The sequence below is a fragment of the Lutra lutra genome, chromosome X (genome assembly GCF_902655055.1).
Source record: "Lutra lutra chromosome X, mLutLut1.2, whole genome shotgun sequence".
NCBI lineage: Eukaryota > Metazoa > Chordata > Mammalia > Carnivora > Mustelidae > Lutra > Lutra lutra.
In genome coordinates, this window is record NC_062296.1 from 24,590,772 (window position 1) to 24,611,566 (window position 20,795).

Consider the following 20,795-nt stretch of genomic DNA (forward strand, 5'->3'; position numbering starts at 1 on the left):
ATTACTGCATTTGTATCTTTGGGGTAAAGTCCCAGTAGTGCAGTATGTCATAAATACCCAGTATGTTGTAGGGTAGCTCTATTTTCAACTTTCTGAAGAACCTCCATACTGTTTTCCAGAGTGGCTGCACCAGCTTGCATTCCCACCAACAGTGTAGGAGGGTTCCCCTTTCTCTGCATCCTCACCGACACCTGTCGTTTCCTGACTTGTTAATTTTATCCATTCTAACTGGTGTGAGGTGGTATCTCACTGAGGTTTTGATTTGTATTTCCCTGTTGCCAAGTGATATTGAAAACTTTTTCATGTGTCTGTTGGCCATTTGGATGTCTTTGCAGAAATGTGTGTTCCCGTCTTCTGCCCATTTCTTGATTGGATTATTTGTTCCTTGGATGTTGAGTTTGATAAGCTCTTTATATATTTTGGATCCTAGCCCTTTATCTGATATGTCGTTTGCAAATATCTTCTCCCATTCAGTTGGTTGTCTTTTTGTTTTGTTGACTGTTTCTTTTGATGTGAAAAAGCTTTTGATCTTGATGAAGTCCCAATAGTTCATTTTTACCCTTGCTTCCTTTACCTTTGGCAGTGTGTCTAGGAAGAAGTTGTTGGAGCTGAGGTTGAAGAGGTTGCTGCCTATGTTCTCCTCAAGGGTTTTGATGGATTCCTGTCTCACATTTAGGTTTTTCATCCATTTTGAGTTTATCTTTGTGTATGGTGTAAGGAAATAGTTTCATTCTTCTGCGTGTGGCTGTCCAGTTTTCCCAGCACCGTTTGTTGAAGAGAATGTCTTTTTTTCCATTGGATACTCTTCCCTGCTTTGTCAATTAGTTGACTATAGAGTTGAGTGTCCATTTCTTGAGTTCTCTATTCTGTCCCATTGATATATGTATCTGTTTTTGTGCCAGTACCATACTGTCTCGATGATGACAGCTTTGTAATAGAGCTTAAAGTCCAGAACTGTGATGCTACCAGCTTTGGTTTTCTTTTTCAACATTCCTCTGGCTATTCAGGGTCTTTACTAGTTCCATACAGATTTTAGGATTATTTGTTCCATTTCTGTGGAAAAAGATGATGGTAACTTGATATGGATTGCATTAAATGTGTATATTGCTCTAGGTAGCATAGACATTTTCACAATATTTGTTCTTCAAATTCATGAGCATGGAATGTTTTTCCTTTTCTTTTTGTCTTCCTCAATTTCTTTTGTGAGTGTTCTATAGTTTTCTGAGTACAGATCCTTTGTCTCTTTGGTTAGATTTATTCCTGGGTGTCTTGTGGTTTTGGGTGCAATTGTAAATGGATTGACTCCTTAATTTCTTGTTCTTCTGTCTCATTGTTGGTGTATAGAAATGCACCTGATTTTGTGCATTGATTTTATATCTTGCCACTTTACTGAATTCCTGTATGAGTTCTAGCAGTTTGGGGCGGAGTCATTTGGATTTTCCACATAAAGCATCATATTCTCTGCTAAGAGTGAGAGTTTGACTTCTTTGCCAATTTGTATGACTTTTATTTCTTTTTGTTGTCTGACTGCTGAGGCTAGGACTTCTCTTACTGTGTTGAACAGCAGTGGTGATAGTGGACATCCCTGCCGTGTTCCTGACCTTAAGGGGAAAAGCTCTCAGTTTTTCCCCATTAGAGAATGATATTCACTTGGGGTTTTTCATAGATGACTTTTATGATACTGAGCTGTGTACTCTTTATCCTTATTCTGTGAAGAGTTTTAATCAAGAAAGGATGCTGTACTTTGTCAAATGCTTTTTCTGCATCTACTGAGAGTATCATATGGTTCTTATCCTTTCTTTTATTAATGTAGTGTATCACATTGATTTGCAGATGTTGAACCAACCTTGCAGTCCAGGAATAAATTCCAGTTGGTCATGGTGAATGATCTTTTTAATGTAATTTTGGATCCTATTGGCTAGTATTTTGGTGATAATTTTTGCATCCATATTCATCAGAGATGTTGGTCTGTAATTTTCCTTTTTGGTGGGGTCTTTGGTTTTGGGATCAGGGTAATGCTGGCCTCATAAAATGAGTTTGGAAGTTTTCCTTCCATTTCTATTTTTTGAAACAGTTTCAGAAAAATAGGTATTAATTCTTCTGTAAATGTTTGGTAGGATTCCCCTGGGAAGCCATCTGGCCCTGGGCTGTTGTTGGAAGATTCTTTATTATGGCTTTATTTCCTTGCTGGTTATGGATCTGTTCAGGTTTTCTGTTTCTTTGTGGTTCAGTTTCGGTATTTTATACATTTCTAGGAATGTATCCATTTCTTCCATATTGTCTAATTTGTTGGCATATAGTTGCTCATAATATGTTCTTATAATTATATTTCTTCAGTGTTAGTTGTGATCTCTCCACTTTCATTCATGATTTTATTTATTTGGGTCCTTTCTCTTTTCTTTTTAATAAGTCTGGCCAGGGGTTTATCAGTCTTACTAATTCTTTCAGAGCACCAGCTCCTCCTTTCATTAATCTTTTCTGCTGTTCTTTTGGTTTCTATTTCATCGATTTCTGCTCTGATCTTTATTATTTCTCTTCTCCTGCTGGGTGTTTTTTTAAAAAATTAATTTATTTCTTTAAAAGATTTTATTTATTTATTTGACAGACGAGATCACAGTAGGCAGAGAGGCAGGCAGAGAGAGAGAGGGAAGCAGGCTCCCTGCTGAACAGAAAGCCCAATGCGGGGCTCGATCCCAGGATCCTGAGATCATGACCTGAGCCGAAGGCAGAGGCTTAACCCACTGAGCCATCCAGGTGCCCCGTGCTGGGTCTTTTTATACATTTCTGTTCTCTCTGGTATTTCTATCAAAATAAGCAAATGTGAAACTTTAATAAAATCTTTATCGTACTCTCAGAACTCTTTTTGAGCTTGATTTAAAAAATACCTTTACAAGGGACTTTGATGCATACCTTATTTTATCTTTACAAAAACCTGTTAAAATAAGTGCAACAGATGTTGTAAAAGATAGGGAAGTGTTATTCGCCCTACCTTTTAAGTAGAATTTCTTCAGCTTTATTCTTTTTATTTGTGTTGAGCATTTGAAGGAAATAGTTGGCTTCTGTAGAAAGGAGGAATGAATGGTAGAAAAGTAGTGTAATCCTGATTTTTCAGAATGGAAAGAGTTTTTGCTATTATTTGTTAGGTGTTGTGCTATCTTAGGGAAGATTTCACAACACAAAGATGTCTTAGATTTGAGACCTGTTGTAGAAGTCATGTTCCCTGCTTTACTGGTTATATTTTAGAGGATGCTTATGCTCCACTTCTCAGTTTTTTCTTCACTTTTGGAAATTTATGTTTGACTAAGAAAGAGAGAGGAAGTGTTCCAATCCTCATTCCCTTGCTCTATTCCTGTGTATTGCAACCCGGATTAAACTAGATTTATTATAGTTACCTTTGTTTTTAGCTTAGGTTTTGGTGATCAGCAGGTATAGCAGTAAGGAGCCTTTACTTTAAATTTATCCTTTTTAAAAGTTTCTATTTAAATTGCAGTTAACACAGTGTAAGTGTAATATTAGGTATATGATATTGTGGTTCAACACTTTCATGCCACACCCAGTGCTCACAGGTGTACTCCTTTATCCCCATCACCTATTCCACCCCTCCTCTCCCCTTTGAAGTGAGTCTAGTTCTGGCAGCTGATTTACTCTCTTTGCTACTTCCTCCTATTGTCAGTTGACCACCAAGACTGGTAGCCCATGGGCTTCAGGGCTCTTGCTTAACTTTGTGGCAGTGACCTATTTTTAAAAAGCCTCCTGTAGGGTTTCCTTTCTGTTCTTTTCAGGGTCAGCTCTACATTTTTCCTGCAGCATTTTGATCTAGCTTGAGATGCTTGCTTGGCAATATTGCTTTCCTAAAGGTTTGTCTTTTCTTATATCCTGTCATGTACTCTTTTAAGATATTTCTCACGTAAGAATTTTTATGCTGGGGTGCCTGTGTGGCTCAGTCAGTTGAGTGGTTGAGCTGCCTTTGGCTCAGGTCATGATCTCCATTGGGCTTCCTGCTCATCAGAGAGTCTGCTTCTCTCTCTCTCCCTCTGTCCCTCCCTCCCCGCCCCTGCCCCATGTCCCTCCCCACTGCTCCTTCTCTCTCTTTCTCTCAAATAAATAAATCTTTAAAAAAAATTTAAAAAAATTTTATGCTATGTAAACTCTGCACTTGTTTTTGTTTCTATTTTATATATTTGTTGACATTTCTTGTCTGTCCTTGTTTCTTCTAATTTTAGTCCTTTGTTATGTTAGGAACATTTCAAAGAGATTTTCTTGAAGTTATGCTTTAATCTAACTGGGAAGGACACACTACTTTCTTATCTTGAACGTGGCTCTCCTACAGAACAGGTTACATTACTGTCTCTGAAGAACAATGTGATAGTCACAACTGCAAGCTCATGATGTACTTGGATATTCTGTGAATATAAAGAATTGGATTTCTTGGGCTAAACCCCTATTCTAGGCTATCAAGTGAACTCCAGCACACTAGGCCAGAAGTACTCACATGTAACCTCCTCAGTATAGCCTTTCCTGGCCATCCCCCTCAGCATTCCCTTTCATTCACTGTGTTTTCTTCAGAGCACTTACCACCATTAACATGAAATGCAGTTTATTCTCTACCCCCCCTTGGAATGTAAGCTTCACAAAAATAGTGGATTTTGTTTTGTTTAGTACCTCTAAGTTCAGTTCCTGGTATGTAGGTGCCAAATAAGTACTCGTTGACAAAATGAATGAAAATTCTTTCTTACAGAATTTATAGTGATTCTTAGCCTCTTTCCCTTGACATGGAAGATTTTAGTAAGCTCATCTCCCTGACTCAGTGTTTGTTTCTCTCTGGCTTGCTTCTGTCCTCTCCCCCATTGTCTGAGAAAGGAATTTTTCATTGACATGAAAATTGAGATTAAGACTCCAATTCCAATGAGTACTCTCTCAGTGTTAAAATTTATGGGAATTCCCCTCAATGCAGACTCCACGCAGGCCTTGTCTCATCTGGCCTGAGCAGTTCACTGACGCAGCATCTTATTTTCATAGCATCTTTGGAAGAGTTTCCCCTTGTTTATTCCCATCGTTTTCTCTGTAGGAGTAGTCTGGACATAATACCTCATACAAAGCTATCTCAGGTCTGATGTCCTTTACTAGCCATTGGCAGAACTGATACCTGGTTTGGGAGGTCTGCATTTAAATGCAGTTAACTTACAGGGGCACCTGGGTGGTTCGGTGGGTTGGGCCTCTGCCTTCGGCTCAGGTCATGATCTCCGGGTCCTGGGATTGAGTCCCGCGTTGGGCTCTGCTGGGTGAGGAGCCTGCTTCCTCCACTCTCTCTCTGCCTGCCTCTCTGCCTGCTTGTGATCTCTCTCTGTCAAGTGAATGAGTGGAATCTTTGGAAAATAAATAAATAAATGCACTTACATTTCAAGGCACTTGGTCTGGTCAGGAGAAATCCTTATTTATCATCTTTAATTAAAAGCTAGTCATTTGCTCCCTAAAAGATTCTGGCACATCAAAATGTTTATATCCTAAATATAATAAACAAGGTTTATATCCTGTCAGATAGGGACTATTTTCTGCATGAGTCAGCAAAGAAGGAGAATCATTATGAGTCTGCATGGTGGTTGTGATCTCAAGTTTGACAGTAAATTTGGAAAACTTATTAAATGGGAATGGATAGTGATTAGTAGGCTCTTTAGCTACCAAATCATAAACCCCACTCAAAGATGAACCCTGCATCAAGATGGCAAAAGTCATCTTTTAGAAATTCAAGAAAAGATAGCAGAGATGGACACCTTTGATTGTTGAGCTAAACTATAACTCTACTCTTCTGAATGCCCTTCAAAAAAAATAATAGGCATTCCTTTTCTTTCTTTTAAATTAGGAGTCAGCACATTTTTTCTCTAAAGGGTGAGGTAGTAAATATTTGCTTGCTTTGTGGGCCATAAGGTTTCTGTTGCAACTACTCAACTCTGCTGATGTAGTTTGAAAGTAACCATAGATAGTATGTAAATAAGTGTGTTCTAGTATATCTTTATTTATGGAAACTGAATGGATTTGACCCACAGGCCCCACTATGCTGGTTTCTACTCTAAATCAAAAGAATTAGTCACGGAGCTAGCTAACTTGAGTTGAGTTTTAGGGAGTGGAAATGGTTCTTCCTGGTTTTGGGTTTAGCGGTCCAAGATCTTTTTGGCCTAGGCTCTAAACCTGTCCTACTCACCCAGAACCAGAGGCCTGTTCACCAAACCTCAGGATCTTGATTTGTTGCCTGGTATCCAAGGTTGTAGATTTGGCTAGGGGTAGGGAAAGGTATGGTTAGGACCTCTCTACCTTCAGTCTTACAAGTCCTCTTGGTCACTTGGCAAGTAACCTGAGAAACGTTAAAGACAAAAAAAAGACCCCAGACCGAATGATTCTTGGGCATATTATGGGACATTTAACCATTTTGACTAAGTTACCTTGAGTGTACTTAGTATTTTATTTTTGGACCAATCTGGATGTAAGGGCCATCCAGCCTAGAAGCATCTTATCTTTGTGTCAGCTCTCTGCTCTCTCTTGAAAAGGGAAGCCAGTTGACTACCTCCTTTGCATTTTTGCTTTATTGAAGTTTCTTTACTGTATACTAGTTATGAAGAAGTTTTTTCTGCTATGAAAAAGAAGACAGCAATTGGTGTTCTCAAACATAGATTTTTTTTTTCTTACAATTATACATTTATTTTGTTAGGTGCATTTCTCTGCATCTTTGTTTTCTGGTTCTTTCCTTGAGATGCACAGTTCTTTGCAAATACTATTTACTAGGTGTAACCTAACATAGGTTTTTATTAGCCTGTTTTAGTCCATTTGGACTGCTATAATAAGTTACCACAGACTGGGTAGCTTATAAACGACAGAAATGTATCTCTCACAGTTCTCGAGGCTGGAAATTCCAAAATCTAGGTGCCAGCATGGTTGGGTTCTTGGTGAAGGCCTCTTCTAGGTTGCAGACTTCTGACTTCTTGCTGTATCCTCACATGGTAGAAGGGGCAGGGGAGCTCTTTTTTAAGTGCATTAATCTCATTCATGAGGGCTCTGCTCTTGTGACCTAATCACCTCTCAAAGGCCCCACTTCTGAAATATCACATTGTGGATTAGAATTTCCATAAAAGAATTTTTGGTAGGAGGGGCAGAAGCATTCAGATTACAGCCTAGCCTGTTTCTAAAGTAATTCTAGATGCCAGATTATATCCTTTTGTTTAAAACGTGGTTTTTCTATGTCTCATAAGGTCCTTTCTGTCTGGAATGTGGTGTTTGAAGCTACTCTCTTCCCTTGTCTGAAGTGTACAGGTTGATCATCTCTCCCAGGCATGTTTACAATATTACCTTGGGATTTTTTTTTCTGTTAGGAATCTCCGTTTGGCACATCATATTCCTCCAACAGCCATTGTCAGTTTAATCAGTATTATTTTTTTTGCCTCTAGTTGCAATCACTTGCTTTAATAATGACTAGTGTCATCTTGTCTATCTTTGGGAGAACTTCACTTTTTCAACGCATTTCTAAAAAGACGTGTCATCCAAAAGGTGTAAACTCTCTTTTAGGCATTTTATTAATCTTCATATCACAAGCACCTGGCACATATCAGGTGGTTATTTAATGTTTATTTAAATGAAATTTCAATTATTTAAATATATATAAATTTATTAATTATAATTTAAATTATTTAAATGCATCCATGGCCATTACAGCTCTGCCACTTTTTTTATTTTTCCACTTGTTTCCTTCAAGTATGGTTCCCTGTTTGTTCCTCAGAAGACATAAAGGCATTATATGTGTGTATATATCTCTAATGTAGCTGGTGATAGAGGTAGGGAACTTGGCTTATGATCTCTTTCAAGATCACATGACTATTGATGTTTGGGCTAGATGAAAGCCTTTCTAAGATGGTTGAGCACAAGAGTGCCTATGTTCTGCCATAGCTGCCATTAGAAAAAAAAATTTTTTGGAAATTCCAAGCTTACTGGTTGTTTCTACAGTCTTATTCTGTATGAAATAGTTTAACTGTTACCTAGCAGATTTTTAAGGTTTTAAAAATCATTTTCTGAATCTATGGTTTGGTTACTTTTTCCACCTTATGGAGCAAAGGTCATTCTAGTTGGTTGTGCTAAACTTGAGACACTCAATAGAATATTATAAGCCAGTTTTTCTGTTGTGAAAGATGCAAAGGTTGATATCTGTTATAAATAAAAGTACATATCTTCAGGATGCCTGGGTGGCTCAGTTGGTTAAGCGGCTGTCTTCGGCTCAGGTCATGATCCCAGCATTCTGGGATCGAGTCCCACATCGGGCTCCTTGCTCCACAGGGAGCCTGCTTCTCCCTCTGCCTCTGCCTGCCACTCTGCCTGCCTGTGCTCTATCTCTCTAACAAACAAATAAATAAAATCTTTAAAAAAAAGTACATATCGGGATGCCTGGGTGGCTCAGTTGGTTAAGCAGCTGCCCTCGGCTCAGGTCATGATCCCAGAGTCCTGGGATCGAGTCCCACATCGGGCTCCTTGCTCTGTGGGGAGCCTGCTTCTCCCTCTGCCTCTGCCGGCCACTCTGTCTGCCTGTGCTTGCTCTCTCTCTCTCTCTGACAAATAAATAAATAAATCAAAAAAAAAAAAAAAAAAAAAAAAGTACATATCTTCTCTTTTAGATTACTGCCTTAAATTGCACCTAGAAAGAAACTGGTAGTTGACAGTTCAGATCACTGATAGAATAGCCTTGTTGCAGTAATACTGTTAAAAAAAAACATAATGGAGGTGGTTCGCACTGTAGCACATTGAAAATATAAGTTTTAGGAGTGCCTGGGTGGCTCAGTTGGTTAAGCATCGGCCTTTGGCTCAGGTCATGGTCCTGAAGTCCTGGCATCAAGTCCTGCATCAGGCTCCCCTGCTCTACCCCTCACCCTGCTCATGCTCTTTCTCTTTCACACACACTCTCTCTCTCATAAATAATAAAATCTTGAAAAGAAAAGAAAAGAAACTTTAAAACAATGTGAATGAAGCACAGCATTCCCGTAACATGTTGTTCTAGTTGTAGCTTGATGGGTAATTAGAAACCAGCAATTTTTTCAAAATTATATTTAATGGATCTTTTGTCATCTCTGATAGAGTATTTTTATTTGGTGATTGGATTTTTATATTTAGTAAATTAGGAGAGCAGTTACAAGGCTGGAGAATTTGGAGGTATTTTTTCAGTTTTATTGAGGCATACTTGACATAAATAAACTGTATATTTCAACTGTATAGTTTGAGTTATGTATGTGTCTGTGAAAACATCACCACAATCTAGATAATGCACATTTACCATTGTCCCCTTGCCCTAAATTTCTTCTTGCCCCTTTGCGTTTTATCTTCCTTCACTCTGTTTCCCCCTCTCCAGGCAACCACTGGTCTGTTTTCTGTCACTATAGATTAGTTCCCATTTTTTAGAATTCTTTTATAAATGGAATCATATAATGACTATTCTTTTTTGGTCTGGCTTTTTTCATTCAGCATAATTATTTTGTGATTCATCCATGTTTTTGCTTGTATTATTAGTTCTTTCCTTGTTATTTCTGAGTAATAGTCTACTGTATATACTACAGTTACAGTGTAATACAGTTTATCCATTTACATGCTGGTAGACATTTGAGTGTGTACTATTATAAAGAAAGTTGTTTAATAAATACATTTGTACAAGTCTTTGTATGAACATAGACATTTCTCTTGGGTAAATACTTAGGAATAAAAAAATACTTAGGAATGAAATGGCTGGGTCATATAAACATAGTTATAAGTTGAATTTTTAAGGAAATTGCCAGTTTTACAAAGTAGTGCCATTTGACATTTTATATTTCCACCAGCAGCCTTTAAAAATTCCATTTGCAGGGGGTTGCCTGGGTGGCTCAGTTGGTTAAGCGACTGACTACCTTTGGCTAAGGTCATGATCCTGGAGTCCCGGGATTGGGCTCCCTGCTCAGCAGGGAGTTTGCTTCTCCCTCTGACCCTCCCCCTCCATGCTTTCTCTCTCTCTCTCATAAATAAATCTTTAAAAAAATCCATTTGCTATTTTGGAGTCACTTCTACATTCATAGGCCATACTTTTTGGGGGTATAGAGAGAGATGAAAATATTTAGAAGTTTTCTTCTCAGAACTTTAGGTAAATAATTCTTTGGAGAATATGTGAAAATTTGGAACTCTTTTCACTAAGACATCATTACTGTGTTAGTCTTTTTTCCCTTCAGTATGAGAAAGAGAAGAAAATGTATTCTTAACTTTGGATTTCATAAAAAGAGGCAAGAAATACTCCTTACATTTGGAGAGTTTGGTTTTCCAAGTGATTGTTAAGAATATTAGTTTATTAGTTTATAGCATTCAGATATTAGTTTATAGCATTCAGTGTAACTAAGTGTAGAGTTAATAGAAGTAACTCTGGAAATCTCTTATAATAGGTTATATAAGAAATTTCTTTGAAAAATCTCTTTAGGTCATCTATAAAATACAGTATTCAGAACTAACATTTAAGTTTAACACAGTTGTTTTTTCTTCCTCCAGCATTAGAAGAAATGAATATTTGTTTGCCCCAATAGGTGGTTAGCTTGCATGGAGGCACTATGTCTAATGAAAAATATGTAATTTAAAATAGAGTTCCATTCAGGTTGATGTGCAAAGGCATATGGGAGTTGATAAAAACCGAGGGGACAGCAGCTTGATAATTTTGTGCTCAGGGTTATAAGCATACATTTTATTGAGAGGAATGGTGGGTGGAACTTCTGTATTGTTTAAATTTATTTCGCCTTTTTTTGTTGTGTACAAATGGTTGCATTTTCATAAATTAAATGCACATATGATAGGACTGCACTATAATACAATTATGGTAACAGGTGAAGCTGGATGCAAATGGAATTAATAATGTATTAAGAATAGGGTGGCTGGGACACCTGAGTGGTTCAGTTGGTTAAGTGTCTGCCTTTGGCTCGGGTCATGATCCCAGGGTCCTGGGACCAAGTCCCACATCAGGCTCCTTGCTCAGTGGGGAGCTGCTTCTCCCTCTGCCTGCTGCTCCCTATGCTTGTGTTCTCTCTCTAATAAATAAAACCTTAAAAAATAAAAAAAAAAAAAGAATAGGGTGGCTGATAGGAATGTCTATTAAATCTGTGTCCATTGGCCCTTTTGAGCTTACTCCAAGAGATTAGCAAGGGTAAGTAGCCATCGGGACCTTTTCAGTGCTGTTTTTGTTTTCTTTTCTGGCTCAGCCTGGATTGTTTTCCTCCTCTCTTTGCTTGTATTATCTACACTCTTTGGTTATGTCCCCAGCTCCTTGGTGTTCTTTCATCTCTTCAGTATCAGTAGTATACTTGTTTTCTCTTTAGAATGCTGCCAAAAACCACAGATACAAATCAGTGGTGCAGTTATATTTTATAGTTTTGTTGTATATATAAGAAAAACTAAGGAATGATTCTAAAAATGATGTTCTGCTTTTATGAACCTGAACTTTTAACTGTTTACCGACATTCCAAATGCTTTTTTTTTTTTTAAAGATTTATTTATTTGACAGAGAGAAATCACAAGTAAGCAGAGAGGCAGGCAGAGAGAGAGGAGGAAGCAGGCTCCCCGCTGAGCAGTAAGCCCGATGTGGGGCTCGAACCCAGGACCTGGGATCATGACCTGAGCCGAAGGCAGCGGCTTAACCCACTGAGCCACCCAGGCGCCCCCCAAATGCTTCTTAAAACATTGCAGAAAACCCTTTAGTTGCCTAACTTTTAAATGGATTGTTTGATTGTCATATTTTCCTGAGAATTAAAAATGTGGATCTCTTTAATTAGCCTGAGTAATTAAGACCAGAGACAATGTTGCATAGAAAAGTTTACTTGACTGTGTGTTGCAGGTCCTGGGCTCCAGCCCCAGTACTGTTATTAACCTACTTTGTAATCCTGGGCAAGTCACATTTCTCATCTGTAAAATGTGGGGAGTGGACTTGATCATCTTGAAAATTATAAAGATTATCCTCTGATGCAGGGAAAGCAAACTTGTAAAAGAAGTTGTTTTTAAAAATATTTCTATCTTGTTATATAAGTTGTCCCTGAAAATTAATGATTCAATTAAAAAATGATATATAATCATTTTTGAATTTATGTATATCTCATCTGTTGCAGGATGCTTTAATCTGGATCCCAATAGAGTTTTGGATGTCATTTTAGAAGTGTTTGAATGCAGGCCAGAACATGATGACTTCTTTATATCTTTATTAGAATCTTACATGAGTATGTGTGAACCGCAAACACTGTGTCATATTCTTGGGTTCAAATTCAAGTTTTACCAGGTAAAAAAAAAATACGTGTGTGTGTGTGTGTCTGTGTGTGTATGTGTATACATATATATGCATATATATACAGGCATTGATGAATCACATGGTTTTATATGTATAACTTAATTTGAATTTTATTTGTAAATGATTGGTTTCAGCTCATCCATTCTAGCAAAGCAGGTAGATAAATGGATAGCTAACAATGCTGTATGATAAGTACTGTATTAGTAGTATGAATGATATGATGTGAAAGCCTAGAGCAAGGCATAATAAATTTTTGCTTTGGGAGAGATGGAATCAGAGAAAACTTTATAGATACAACTCTTTTTTAATTCAGTCCTTGAAGGATGAGTAGGAGCTTGTTGAGAATTGTCTGTTTAGCAACAACAAATAGCATGAGTGAAGACATGGCAGTATGAATGTATTTAACCGATTGAAGAAATGGTACATAGTCTGGTGTGGCTGGATTGTAAGAGGGAAAGGAAAGAAACAGGAAGTGAAGTTGGAAAGGTGGGCACACTTTAGATTGTCAAGGGCCTTAAATACTGTGTTGAATTAGAATTTTATTATACAGGCAATGACTATGGGAATTTTTTTAAGGATGTGGATAAACTCTTGAGATGTATTTTACATTATTTTTCACTTAAATCACTGTAGTAGTTATCTAGCAAGTCTGTGCTTCTGATGATTTCTCTTTCAGTCTATCTTTCATATTATTACTTCTCTTATATTCTAAAAGAGATCGAATTGACACACTGCTCTAAAAACCTTTGCAGGATAAAATTCAAACTTCTAAATGTGGCAGAAAAGGCTCTTCACAGTCTATCCCCATTCTTTCTTTCCAGCCACATCTTTACTGGGTTTCCCCCCTCAGATCTAATATTCTAGTCATATGAAATTACTAGCCATTTCCTAAAGTTAGGTATAGACACTGGTATATAGAGACCTTTATTTATATGCAGTTCCTTATAACTAGAAAACTCTTCTTACTCAACCCTCTCACCTGTCTTTTCTTCATCTCAAGGACTCCTATTTATTCTTTAAGATCAAGTTCTACTTGCTCTGTAAAGTCTTGCTGGCACTTCACCTATGTGGAATTAGTTATTTCTTAATCTCTATTCTCAGAAAACTTGACACAGACTTCTGGCACTTAATCTCTGTTCTTATAAAACTTGACACAGACTTATAGCACTTACCAGGTTATAGTAGCATAAACTATATCTGTGTCCTTTGCCAGATTGTGAGCCAGTTAGGGTGGGGTCTATATTTTACCAGTTTCTCTGAATTAATTTAGCCTATAGTAAATGCTCACTAATTGTAAATGAGTGATCTGTGTTTTCAGGAAGATAACTTTCATGATAGCATGGAGGATTTTAATGTAATAAGGCCTCTATTGTCCTTTTGGTAGAGCATTCCTGATTTGTCTACCTGTCTGGGATACTTAGTCAAGAAATAATCATTTATGGGGGACCTGGGTGGCTCAGTCATTGGGTGTCTGCCTTCAGCTAGAGTTATGATCCCAGGGTTCTGGGATTGAACCCCACATTGGGCTCCCTGCTCAGTGGGAGGCCTGCTTCTCCCTCTCCCACTCCCCCTTCTCGCTGTGTCTCTCTCTGTCAAATAAATAAATAAAATCTTTTAAAAAAAGAAATACTCATTTATGGAATGTTTATGATACGCTGTTGCTTTGCTAGGCACTGAGTATACTTTGGTAAAGAAGGTCTTTTCCTGTCCTTGGAGCTCAAATTCAGGATATTAAGACAATTTCTTTTAGGATTCTCAAGTAATACCACCTACTGCCTCTGCTTATCTTTTATTTTCCATTTTCTGGGACTTTCCAGAAGAGAAATCAGATCAGAACTTTATGTAGCATTTTGATACCAAACAAGACATATGGCAGGGTTTTCAGGCAAGAGTACTTAATCTTTGTTCAAACATTAGTCATGGCAGCTTTCCCTGTTCCTACCAACAGTCAGGGAGTCTGCTCTTAGTACAAGGAAACAGAAGTTGAAATATTTATCACATCTTAGGAGGTACCATGATTGCTTTGGGTTTGAGAACATGAAGCCAACTGCTAAAGTGACAAGGTGGCTGAAATTTAACTTGGGCTTAATTAATTAGAATATAGGATACGGCTTTGGAGACTGTAGGTTTCTGAGCATATTACAGGGAATAATGCTGACCTACTGCATAACAACAAGCTTTATTAGTTGAAAGTTTCAGAATTTAAAAATTTTTATATGAAAATATTCCTCATAATGGTAACACTTTTGAGCTGAATTAAAATATCCCTGGGGGTTTGACATTGTTGGAATAATCCTTTTTTTCAATAGATGATTGGCCCTTTTCTTATATAAGAAATACCCAGTCAAGAAACATTTGATTTAGAAATAACCTATTATCGGAAAGAGTAACCCTCATATTGCTCTATGTAACACCATTCCTTTGTTTCTGTTGCCTGAACTATCTTATACAAATCTGTAGTCTTAAGGACCACTGAGGGTAGAGGAAGAAATGTCAGAGATTTTCAGTAATTTGTGGTCTGAGAGGTTAAGTGAGGACAACCATGAAAATGAACTGCTTAGGGCACGTAAGCCTGGGAATTGGCTCCTAGGCATATGTTGTCACCCTTGTGTATTGGTCCCTTGCCTTACTCTACCCTCCCCTCTTTTCATCACTTTCTGAAAATGTTCATTCCACTTGCCCACAACTCAGATTTTCACCGGTTGGGAATTATTTGGATAAAGAGGCTTCTTTTTTTTTCCCTTAATGCTAGGATTTCTAGGCAAAGCTGATTATTTATGCCATGAAGTCAGTGAGAGTGATTTTATCCTATTTTCAACCTGGGATCGGCTATACTGGATGTTTTGACTTGGAAGAGTGGCAGGGGATGTAAGCAGTTTGAAAGCAGACTTTGGAAAATTTGTCAGGTGCATCTGCTTGATTTCCTTAACAGGGATGGCTGTAATAGAGGGCTTAGGGACAGCATGAGGATTAGGACAAAGGACAGAAAGAAAGGAGTACTAGAATGTGTCAGGGTACCAAAAGGCTAGAGTTGTCTTGCCACAGGAAAGAGAAAGGAGATGATGACTCTTACCCATATCATAGCCCCTTGATTTCTGGATTCAGAACATGACTATAGTAGTAATAGTGGTATTGTGGCTAGGGATTATTATAACTTAAATTCACTCACTTAAGAGATATTAATCGGGGGCACCTGGGTGGATCAGTCAGTTAAGCATCCAACTCTTGATCTCAGCTCAGATCTTGATCTCAGGGTCATGAGTTCAAGCCCTGCACTGTGCGCCATGCTGGGCATGGAGCCTGCTTTTGGGGAAAAAAAAAATACTGATCAGTGGGGCACCTGGCTTGTTGAGTTGTTGGAGCATGAAACTCTTGATCTCAGGTTGTGAGTTTGAGTCCTGCTTTGGATATAGAGATTACTTAAAAAAATATTTGAAGAAAAAAAGTATTGATCAAGTACTTCTTATGTGCCAGGTAATGTTCTGGATGCTGGGGCTACATCTGTAAACAAATAGAAATTCTTGCCTTTGTGATGCTTATATTTGAGGCAAATTATATGGTATATTAGGAGGTGATCAGTGAGATGGGGCAAAAAAAATGTAGAGCAGGGTAAGGAAGAATGGGAGTGCTAGAGAAGTAGGTTGCAATTTTACATGGAATAGTGAGAGTATACCTCATTGAAAAGATAAATTTAAGCAATGAAATGAAGATGTGAGGTTTAAACTCTGCAGATATCTGGGGAAGAGGCCCTAGGCAAAGAGAACAGCCAACGCAAAGGCCTTAAGGTGTGAGCATGCCTGATGTGTTGGAAAACAACAAGGAGACCAATGTTTTTGGATCAGACTTTAGTAGCTGCCTCTAATGGTGACATGGCAGTATGTGTGTATGAGAGAGAGAGAGAGAAGAGAGATGGAAGGCATTGTGTATATGTGTATTTTGACTTAGGTTATCAAAGAATCAATGTGGTTAAGGTAGCAGTAGAACTTGATGAGCTTCTGAATATATTCTGAAGGTGGAGCCAATCGTATTCGTTGATTGATTAGATACAGAATGTGAGAGAGTAGAGTTGGGGCTATTTCTAACCTTTTTTTTTTTTTTTTGGTACTGAGCAACTAAAAGGATGGTGTTATTATCAAATGAGATAGAGTAAATTTCAAGTGAAATGGGTTTGGTGTACTGTGGGTAGGAGTCAGGAATTCCAGTTTTGCATATTTTAAGTTTGAGATGTCTTAGATATCCAAGTGAGATGTTAAGTAAATAATTGGATGTATAGATCTGGTATTCAAGAGAAAGGACTGGGTTAGAAATAGAAATGTAGATGTCAGAAGCATGTAGATGATATTTAAAGTTGTGATGCTAAATGAAATCACCAAGAGTTGGGTCTAGAGAGACAAGAGAAGAGAACCAGGGGCTGAGCCTTGGCATTCCAATGTTAAAGGCCTGGAGAAGAGGAGGAATCAGCAAAGGAGATATAGAAGTAATGCATAAGGTAAGAGGACAATAAAGAAGATGTAGCATCTTGGAAGCTAAATGGAAGAAGGAATGATGAACTTTGTTAAATGCCTCTGATAGGTCATTTAAGATGAGGACTAATATTTGGTCTTTGGATTTATCATCAGGGAGGGCAAAACTAGCCATTTTCGTAAAGTTGGGGTGGTGTTAAGAGAATGGGGAGAGTAAACTGGAGATAGAGTAGACAACTCTAAAGCGGTTGTTACAAAGAGACACAAAGGTAGCTGCCAGGGGAAGTGAGCTCAAGAGAGATTATTTTTTGAAAATGGAAGAGAGAACACATTTATATGTTCATGGGAATGATTGAGTAGAAAAGCACAAAACTGGTGATGTATGAGAGAGAGGAGAGAGTTATTGGAGTAATGTTCTTAGATAGAGAGGATGGAGTTTATGACTTAAGTGGATGGAATGACTTTAAATGGGAGCATAGAAAGTTCATCTAGAATAATAATTGAAAAGGTAGCAGCAAATGTAGGTACAGCTGTTGGTAGGTGGATGGATGTGAGGGTGAGAGTTTGTAGAAATTTTGTTGATTGCTCCAGTTTCCTTGCTGAAATAGAAAATAAGGTCATCAGCTGAGAGAGGAGGTATTGGAGGTTAGGAGAGGTTAAGAAAGAAGGTAGGAAATAGTTATGTCGGAGAGTAGGAGAATGAATGAGAGAGAGTATGACTGTCCAACAGGATTAAGGATCTCTGTGAAGGTAGATACATGAAATAAACATTTTGGAGGGGTTGTTGGTATTGGTAATATTAAAGTTTAGGAAATGTAGTGAATGGCTGAGATGGGGTAGAGGAGAAGATCTTTGGAAGAGATGAGTTCTAGGAGCCAAGAGGCCAGCATGATGGAAATATCACTTACGTATATATGAAAATCTCCAAAAATTAAGAAAGGAATAGAATTGGACACAGTGACAGTGAATCAGAAGCTATAAGATCATTTCTACATGATGGGCAGTGACCCAGGAGTCTATAAATGGCAATAGTAGGACATGACTGAGAATGGCAGAGTAGGGAACCCCAGAGCACTGTCCCTCCATAAAAGCAACTAATGAACTGGCAAAAAACTGTTAATCAACTTTTACAGAACTCTGGAATTTAGTAAAAAACGTACAACAATCAAGGAAAGGCTGGGTGAAGAAAGAAGCTGCTGCTTTGGGGAAGAGAGCACTGTGATGTTATAAATTGCCTGCTTACTATCCCTTACGCCCAGATCGATGATGGCTATGAAGATAGAAGCCTGCGCTTCTAGTGTAGATTGCTAATGCCAGAGGACATAAAGAATTGTGGGTTGCAACCTCTCTGGCTGTTCCCTTAGGGACTTGTGCAAGGGCCTGTTTTTGATTTGCCTTACTAGGAGCATCTCCAGATCTGGGGTGGCTTTTGCCAAAAGGATTTAAAGGCACAACTATTGGCTTTAGCAGCCTAGAGCAAGAGATAATGGTTAGATGAGCAATAGAAAGACTGAAAGCCTGGGAAGAGAGAAGATGGATAAGGAGTTAATACAGGGGAATAACATGTACCAGGGAATTGGAACAAAAGGCCTGCTTATGCCCAGAACTGGATACTTAACTCAGGAAAGGACTGAGAAGATTTTAGGCTTTTTCCTCTGGCTGGCCTTCAGGCTCTGCACAAGCAGGAAGTGAAGACTAAGATGGAATTGTGAATGACCTGGCCAAGTGTTGAGGCATGCCTAGTATGCAAACACTGGGAGAGTGTTTTTTTTTTTCCTTTTTTCTTTTTTTTTTTGGCTTCAGGCCTTTAAGAAAACTCAAAACATTAGCTAACCACTACGGTGACAGAACACAGATTTCAGTGGCTAACATGACAATAATAAAGACTTTACAAAATATCACTAAACAAGCAAACAATAATAACCCACAATAAGCATCAACAAACCCCCCCAAATGGGGCAGAATTTGATTTTCAGAGTGCCACATAATATTCAAAATACCCAGTTTTCAACAAGTGATAGTGAGGTATGCAATGAAACAAAGTATGACTCGTTCACAAGAAAAAAAAATAGAAACTATCCCTGAGCAAGTCCAGGTAATGGACTTAGTAGATAATTTAAATCACCAGTTCTAAATATGTTTATGATCTGTATAAGAAACCATGGGCAAAGAGCTAAAGGAGGCTAGACAGAATATAAAAAAAAAGAATAGAAGTTATTAAAAAAAAAAAGGAACCAGACATTCTGGAGTCAAAAAGTATGATAACTGAAATGAAAATTCGCTAGAGGGTTACACCAACAGATTTGAGAAGGCTGAAGAAACGATCAGCCAATATGATGAGCCAATTGAGATTATCCAGTATGAGGAGCAGAAAGAGAAACGAATGAAGAAAAATGACAAAGTCTGAGAGACTATAGGACACTATCCAATACCAATATGTACATTGGACTCCTAGAAGCAGAGGAGAGAGGGACAGAAGTATGTTCGAAAAAAAGAAGGTTGAAAACGTCCCAAATTTGATGAAAGATATGAATCTATACATCTAAGAAGCTCCATAAACAGTGGATAAGCTCAAAGAGAGTCACACCAAGAATATTATACTCAGATTGTTGAAAACCAAAGAAAAGGAAAATTTTGAAAGCAGCAAAACAGACGTGACCCATCGCATATAAAAGATCCTCAATAAGATTAACAGGTGATTTCTCTTCAGAAGGCAGTGGGATGGCACATATAAACTGGTGAGGGAATAACACTGTCAGTAAAGAATCTGTATCCAGTAAAACTATCCTTCAAAAATGGGAGTTCATGGCATTTCAAGATAAACAAAAGTTGGGGGAATTCATTGCTGGTAGACTTGCCTAACAAGAAATGCTAAAGAAAGTCTTTCAGGCTGAAATAAAAGGACACTAGATAATAACTTGAAGCCATATGAAGAAATAAAGAACACTGGTAAAGGTAACTATATAGGTAAATCTAAAAGCCAATAATACTGTATTTTTTTTGGTTTGTACCTCCTCCTTTTCTCTTACATGACTTAAAAGACTAATAAAACTAATTATAAATCTAATTGGTAAACAATGTAACAATATAAAAGGGGAGGGATTCAGGTGTATAGGTCCAGAGTTTTTGTATACTATTGAAGCTAAATTGGTATTAGTTCAAACTAGATTATTATGTTTAAAATACCACTTGCGGGATGCCTGGATGGCTCAGTTGGTTGAGCTGCTGCCTTTGGCTTGGGTCATGATCCCATGGGTCCTGGGATCGAGTCCCGCATCGGGCTCCTTGCTCGGCAGGGAGCCTGCTTCTCTCTCCGCCTCTGCCTGCCACTCTGCCTGCTTGTGCACTTGCTCTCTCTGACAAAGAAAGAAAGAAAGAGAAAATCTTAAAAAAAAAAAAAAATCACTTGCAATACCCAGGGTAACCACTAGGAAAATAACTAAAAACAGAAAAGGAAAGAAGGGAACAACCAAAAGGCTACACTACAGGAAAACAAACAAACAAACACAAAAGAAGGCAGTAATGGAAGAAATGAGGAACAAAAAAAATATAAGACCTATAGAAAACAAAAAAGTGTCAGAAGTCCTTCTTTGTCAGGTATTACTTTAAATGTAGATTAAAATTTGTAATCAAAAGGTGGTCTGGCAGAATATATAAAACATGATTCAACTATATGTTACCTGTAAGAAACTTACTTTTAGATCCAAAGATAGAAATATGTTCAAAGTGGAAAATCCTATGCAAATAGTATCCACGAGAGAGCTAGGGTGGCTCTTCTAAAATCAGACAAAATAGACTTTAAGACAAAAATTTAAGACAGAAAAGGACATTATATATTGATAAAAGGGTCAACCCATGAAGATAAGACAGTTATAAACACATTTGCACCAAACAGAGCCTCAAACTATATGAAGCATACACTAACAGGATTGTATGGGGAAATAGTTCTGCAATAATTTTTGGACATTTCCATACCCCACTCTCATTAATGTTAGAACAACTAGACAAAAGGAAATAGAGGT

The 20,795-nt window shown here is 37.9% G+C and overlaps 1 protein-coding gene across 14 annotated transcripts in view; it reads left to right on the plus strand.

The window, feature by feature from the left end:
* The window catches only part of THOC2 (THO complex subunit 2), a 113,614-nt gene that overhangs the window by 31,439 nt on the left and 61,380 nt on the right, over positions 1-20,795 (plus strand). For all 14 annotated transcript variants that reach the window (XR_007124677.1, XM_047715065.1, XM_047715069.1 and 11 more), the window contains exon 8: positions 12,135-12,301. Coding sequence is in view for 13 of the 14 variants with exons in the window: in XM_047715065.1 (XP_047571021.1) it covers positions 12,135-12,301 (167 nt within the window). In the remaining variant the exon portion in view is untranslated. The remainder of the gene's footprint in view (positions 1-12,134; positions 12,302-20,795) is intronic.